The following is a 6,963-nucleotide window of genomic DNA, read 5'->3' as shown; positions in this document are numbered from 1 at the left end:
AGTAATCTCGACTCCTAGCAGATGGATATTGCGTTGCTGTAAATACTTATGTTCTTTTTTTAAAGTGTATATTTTGTTATTTATAATAATTGTCAAATAAAGTATTATTATTATTCCATTACTCCTTAAAGAGTAAAGTTAAAGTTGAGATTTGTAGATAAATAGTAACTAATTATAAGACTGTATAATACCCCAGGCATGAAACATGCAAAGAGATTCATATAAGGGCCATCCGTAAAACTTACAAAGGAATTACTAGATTTTGGTAGGACTTTTGACAGGGTATTGCCACCTAAGAAGACACATGTGCCGGGTAAGGGTACAAATGAAGAAACTCTGTGCAGATACTGCCAAGAAGAGCTGGAGATCGCAGAACACATTTTCTGTTTTTGTGAAGGTCTTTCTAGGTGCAAATTCTTGCAACTAAGAAGGGAAAAGCCACAAGCAAGATCCTACACTAAGAAGCTACTGGCAAGAGTATAAAGGTTGATTAACTCTGAAACTGGTCAGAGAGTTATAAAAAAAATACAATTTAAAAAACTAATAAAATAAATAAATTAATTAAAAAGAATAAACAGAGGAACAGAATAGATCTATTCAGATCAAGGTGCAGAAGGCCATTTAGCCCTATCCCTATCCTTTAATATAGAAAGAATGAGGAACTAATCATAAAAGATAATTTTTTAATAATAGAAATAAGATTCATAAACAGTGTAGTGCATTTTTGTTTGTGTGTTTGCAAAAGAAAAACAATGAACCAAATTTTTCAATTAATTAATCTTTATGATAGGTATTGGTTGAGATAAAAAAGCCAGTGCCACGAGCGGGATTCGAACCAATGACTTTCGGCTAAATACACCGCTGCTCTATTATTACTTACTTATTCTTAGTATTCTCCTGAGTGGATTTTGAACTAACAGTTCAGCTAAAATTATTATAAGATTCCTTATTTGAATAGTGATAATAATCTTTTGTTTAAAAAACAAATGCTATAATCACATTCAAACTCACCATTACAAGCACACATTCCATATCGCAGATTAATTTCCAAGATTGGAAATAAAAGTTTTTCAGTTGTTATCAAGAATAAATGGAAAATTATTTCAGAGCCCCTTTTGGCATTGTTTTACCCATGGTGCATTGAAAAATGCGCCACCCTATTATACTATGAAAAAGTGCACTCACCAAGCAAATTAGCAAAAAATTGCAAAATTTTCGAAAGGAGAAAAAACTTTTTTCACGAGACTTGAGATTAGTTTTTAAGTAAGAACCCTCTAGTGAAACAGAAAAGTGAGGATGCCCAACAATGCATACACATGTGAATTAGCAATCCCAGAAAAGAGTCACTTCTCTCATGCATATAAATGACAATTTGTCGTTAATTGTTGCCAAAGCCCGCATAAGTGTCTCGAATGCAGAGAAAGGTTGCTCAACGTATCCCACCTAATTGAAAGTTTCAATTCCCTGGCTTCATACAGAGAACGAGCAGGAATGCCACCCGATTTAAAAATTGTGCTTGAACATTTGAGTATTTGGGTCCCCTGTTCCAATTCTTGGAGGAAATAGAAATAATAGTTATGTATACCGAGCTTGTGTTGAGAGTGAATGTATTTGTTAGCGTGAATGTGAGCAGGTTGATAGCGGAATATCAAGTACACCATCCACCCTCAGTTACATTAGTTGTATAATATGTGTAAAGGTTGTGTTGAAAGTGAAGGTAGTTATTAGCGTGAATGTGTGATGTGAGAGATAGACGAATATCAACTACCCCAATGACCCTCAATTAGGTTAGTTGTATAATATGCATAAAAGATGATAGAGGAACATCAAACTCACCCTAATTGAATGAATGGTATGTAAATAGGAGTGAATGTATTTAAGAATGAACGTGAGAACGAAAGGACTTGGAATTGCATACGTTGGGTAGTTTATTGACCTAGCTTTTGACAGCAAACCCCTCCCCCCCGAGCCCAACCACTGTCGCCGGCTATTAATTGTAATTAGTTTGTCTATTAAATGACATTTCATAAAACATAATTCGTATTAGAATAAAATCCAATAGGTATTTTCAAAAAATTTGTTTTTGGTTATATGAATCATAAACATAAATTTTCCATTTTCTCGATTCCCACGTGGACCATGGGTGAAGGCTTAAAGAACAAAAATAGATACATATAGTTTTTTTCTAAAAGATTGATTCTACTCACAAATTTGTTGTTTACAGCGATCAGGACTTAAAGCTCATCATCGGGTTGAAAAGAGTTAAAAGCACGTCACTCGAAATTAGTAAGTGTGAACCCGCCGATCCTCATAGGGTTTACCAACTTAATTGTAATGATTGCTATATTAAATAGCGGCAAAGAAATTAAAACGAAAGTTAAAAAAACATTTGCATAAATTGAACAAATTTTCTGTATTGAAATATTAAATGAAGCAAAATACAACTTCAATTTAAATTTAAATACAAACGTGTTATACAGTTGCAACAAATGGCGGAAACTAGGTTGGTTGAAATTTGAAATGAAAAAATGTAAAATTGAAATGCATAAATATATAATAGATTTTGGTTCGATGTAATAATTGACGTACAAATTAATTTTGTCCCTAATTTAAAATTATTTTCTTACAGTATTTATTAAGATAATATTTAATTGTGATCACGTTTTTCGCAAGTGAAAATTGAGCGCCAATAAAAACCATCTGCTCATTGGAAGTTGGCTGTGGATTGGCGGGTCCGCTCAGTTCATGTCGAGAACGTGCTTGTAACTCCTTTATCCTGATGATGAGCATTAATTTGCGAAAACCGGATTTTTAAAAACAACAAATCCGTGAGTACAACCATATTTACAAATTCACTAGTTTTCGTGGTCCGCTTGACCAATTAATATATTTCAATTAATTAAGATTTTTAGTTGAGATAAAACATATACAAATGTACATATTTACAAAGATTAAATCTACATAATCCACCTCTAATAGACGCATTTTGTCTAATATAATTTAGAAAAGAAAAAATGCATACACTAATCTATTTTTTTAAAATATTTTTTTTATCGGCAAACAACCACTAGGGTTAAAGCTGTCTAAATTTCATTACATTTATACATACATAAAATAATTTACACAAAAATTAAATTAAGCTTATCAATCCAGTCTGACGGAAGAATTCAATCGGTCTATCTCTCTCTCTCTCTCTCTCGACCCCCAGAATTTCCCATAAGCTATGCGTCAAATCATATTTGTCTCGTAGAGGCGCATATTTTCTACAGAACACAAGCGAATGCTTTACAGTTACCACCTCTCCGCACGTCAAGCATTGAGGTGGTTCCCTCGCCATCAGGTCCCATGTGTAATCCTACAATTCACAACTTGCCAAGTACTGTTTTTCCTTTCTGTATTTTTGGATTGCTGTTTTCCATTGTCTAGTATTATAAACTTTAACAATCAAAAATTGAAGGGGAAAATATAGAAAAACAAATTATTGATAAAATCAATTTATTTGTAAAATGTGTTTTATACGGGAAAACTAATAAACGTATATACAACATGGAGATCATAAATTATATCATTATTATTAACATTTAACAAATTAATAATATTATCATAACCTAAACATTTAATGACCTGATAAATTTAACATCTCAAAATGGACATACGTTTACATTTGTTTTATTAAAATCTCTTTTTAAAAAAATCTTAATTGGATACTTTTTTTTCAATTTACAGAAATATATACAAGAGTCTATACATAAGAAGCTAAATTTTTGTTATTCTTAATTACACAAAATTTGTACACAGGACAGTTCAATACGAATTTCACTACATATTGGAAACACTAAACCAAATTTTACAATCCCTGAGGAACGTGGACAGGAAGAAGGATAGTGAGACCAAATTTATTTTTAATTTAAACATTCTGATGTCATAGTTCTCTTCATAAGTGCGATAGCTATAAAGACAAACAAATGATCGCATTTTTGTTCTTCACGTTTTTATTATATATAATAAATGCATTTTGCATAAAATTATATTTCCAAAATATGCTTTTGAAAAAAATATTATGCAATATATAATTTTTTTTCAAAAGCATATTTTGGAAATATAAATTTATGCAAAATGCATTTATGCAATTTATGGGTTTTTTACTGAGCTTGTCCACGTGTTATCCACTTTTCTGAGATTGATTGTAATATTCAGGTAAATTTCTGTACAAATCCTTTTAGGCATTATTCTTGTTTTAATCTTTTTTTAAATTAAATTACAAACTGTCTGTTTAAACAAAAGACCAAAAATAATGAGAAGCAACATATATATATAACATATTTACCTAGTATCACATAAAAGTCACTTAGTGAACTGTTATTGTATCACATTGTAAAACTTCTAAAATTAATCTGTGATGTTATTTTATCACATAACTATATATGCTTCCATAAAGGTGCCACTGATAAGACTGCCTTTGAAATAATGTTTGAAAAAAGAAAAATATTCCTTCTTATAGGCAAAAACAGAAAATTCCAAATGCAGAGAGATGTACATAAAAATAAAATATGTTATGGTTAAATATAATTTTCTTAACCAGAAGAAAAACCCAATATTAGTATTGTAACAGAAGGGATATTTTGATACAAATTTAAACTTACCTAGACACAAAATGTAATGAGCAATTTCCCTTTATTATTATTTTTTTAATAAATCAAATTTGCTAAAATAAATATACAATTCTTCAGAAAAATATTTTATAAATGTTTCTATAGAGTGGAAGAATAAATGGCCCCTTATGGATAGAAAAATTCTAATAACTTGTTTTACAGTGATAGCTTTGTTGTAATAAACTATAAACATTTCACTAAGAATTTCTTAATTGCCATATTTAGAAGAAAAGAAACTTCTTAACGTAAATTCAATATATTTTAAAATAAATAACGACGATATTCAATACCTTTTAACTTTACAAAAAAATTTTCATTTTTTCTCCAAATATTCCAAAATAGGCTATCTTAACAGAGGACCCTCAACTTATAATATAAAATACAGTATATATACTGTTCAACATACAGTAATGTTAATTTATTTTACCAATTAATATTGAAATTTTATCAAAAGTACATGGCACATAACAGCATCAGTAGTGAAATCATGACTTTACAATTTTTACAAATACCTTTACATATCTTCTTTTTGTTTTGCCACTTTTTTAAAAAGATTACTGAATCATTTGAAAGTAACGATTTTCTTCTAACAAACTGCTTAAAGAAGAAGTCATGTCATTAATAACCATATTACAATTAGATTGATTGTTTGAGCTTGAAACAACCCAACCCTGGCATTGTTCAACATATTCTAGTGTCCTTTCATATGCTGTTTGTCGCATTTGGTTCGCAGATGTCTGACCAATGACGCACTGCGTGTCTTCTTTTGGGTCTTGGTAGCCACACTGCTGTCCACTGACATACTGGTGCATGTGGTTGCACACAGCTGGGTTGCTACAGTTGCAATGTCTTGCTGCAATCTGATGCACATTGTGGTTCTGAGTAGGCGCAGTTGCTGCAGCTGCAGGGCTATTCATAGGCGGCTGTTGCTGATAACAGTTTGGACTTATTGCGTTGTTTATTTGCATGCCAATACTTGGACTCATTGGCTGCATATTCACAAACGTTGGCTCATTCATTGACTGTGGAGGCATCTAAAACAAACACATTTATTTTAAAATCCACAATTAGGAGGAAATTATAAATTTTTTTCAAGACAATTATAAAATGAGTTTTTATATTTACCTGAGTAACTCTGTGTTGAGGATGCATGGTCGAAAATGGTGTTGGAACAGTACCAGTATTGTAAGACTGTGGGTGGGCATTTCTTGCAGGACTGGTTGGTGGACAGTTCTTAATGGGTGTGTTCCTGCCACAGACCATTCCCCTCGGAGTCAACCGACCACTTCCCACTCCGGGCACAGGTGTCAGCCTTTGCTGAGGCGAGTTTGGCATATCGAACATGCCTCCGCTTGAGTGATTGCTCGTTTCAGCCACTTGATTTAGATACATGACCATGTCGTCGGGTAGAACGAGTTTGCTCTCTAGCATCTCACCTTCACCAACTTCGTCCAGTACAACTTCTTGGTTTGGGTGGTGTGACAGCTCTGAGGGGTTCAGAGGTTGCATAGAGGGCAGAGTTGACTTGGGCCTTGGTGGTGGAGATGTAACTGTGGTACTTTGAATCGGTTCTGACATCCTCCTGCCCTCACCATTATCTTCCCAACCACAATTTTGAGGCTGTTAAAAATAAAAATTATTTTAACCATCATAAAAAAAATTTAATAAATTTTGTATCAATATGAGTTACCTGTACAGCAAGGTTAGAACTAAGTTGGCTGGATCGCCTTGAAGAACCGATAGATATTGGATCATACAAAGAACTATTACTTGGTCTATGGTGTGACATCTGCAAAAATAATTTAAAATCAAAACTTATTTATTATTAAAACAAATTTGGTTGGTAAATATTTTGGAAATACGACAGAATTTAACTTGTCAAATTACTGATAAAAATTTTATGTTACCTGGCTGCTTCGCCTTGATTCACCATCACTTTTCATGCTTCCATAGTATGTTGAAACTGTTGAATTGGAGTCACGTCTCACTTCTACATTTATGGTTTTGTTACCGACTTTTAGGTCTGTGATTCTCTTGTTCAGATCAGTCAAACCAGTCTGAGTATTTCTTCTGTTTACATTATCTAAATAAAAATTATATTAATTTAAAAGAAGTTTTTTTAATATACATATATAATATTCCAAGGTTAATTACTTTGGATGGCTGGTAACGGAGGTAATGTAACAGAAGGTTTATTATGAAGCTGAAGCCTACTGTGATTCCTGTTAATAGGTGGTGGAGGTGCTAGGCCAACAACTGCTTGAAGAGCAATTGGCAAGTCGTAAAGCTAAAAAAAATTAAATTGTTAGTA

The 6,963-nt window shown here is 32.3% G+C and overlaps 1 protein-coding gene across 2 annotated transcripts in view; it reads right to left on the bottom strand.

The window, feature by feature from the left end:
- Positions 1-3,694: 3,694 nt before the first annotated feature.
- The window catches only part of LOC106664814 (transcriptional activator cubitus interruptus), a 64,962-nt gene continuing 61,693 nt past the window's right edge, over positions 3,695-6,963 (bottom strand). For both annotated transcript variants that reach the window (XM_014390827.2, XM_014390828.2), the window contains exons 11-15: positions 6,807-6,939; positions 6,560-6,735; positions 6,343-6,441; positions 5,778-6,272; positions 3,695-5,686 (exon numbers count right to left, since the gene is read on the bottom strand). In XM_014390827.2, the coding sequence (XP_014246313.1) occupies positions 5,207-5,686; positions 5,778-6,272; positions 6,343-6,441; positions 6,560-6,735; positions 6,807-6,939 (1,383 nt within the window). In that variant the 3' untranslated portion in view covers positions 3,695-5,206. The remainder of the gene's footprint in view (positions 5,687-5,777; positions 6,273-6,342; positions 6,442-6,559; positions 6,736-6,806; positions 6,940-6,963) is intronic.

This window comes from Cimex lectularius, unplaced genomic scaffold (assembly GCF_000648675.2).
Source record: "Cimex lectularius strain Harlan isolate CLEC.00 unplaced genomic scaffold, Clec_2.1 scaffold105, whole genome shotgun sequence".
NCBI lineage: Eukaryota > Metazoa > Arthropoda > Insecta > Hemiptera > Cimicidae > Cimex > Cimex lectularius.
The sequence above is the reverse complement of the archived record's forward strand: the minus strand, read 5'-3'. Positions and strand labels throughout refer to the sequence as shown.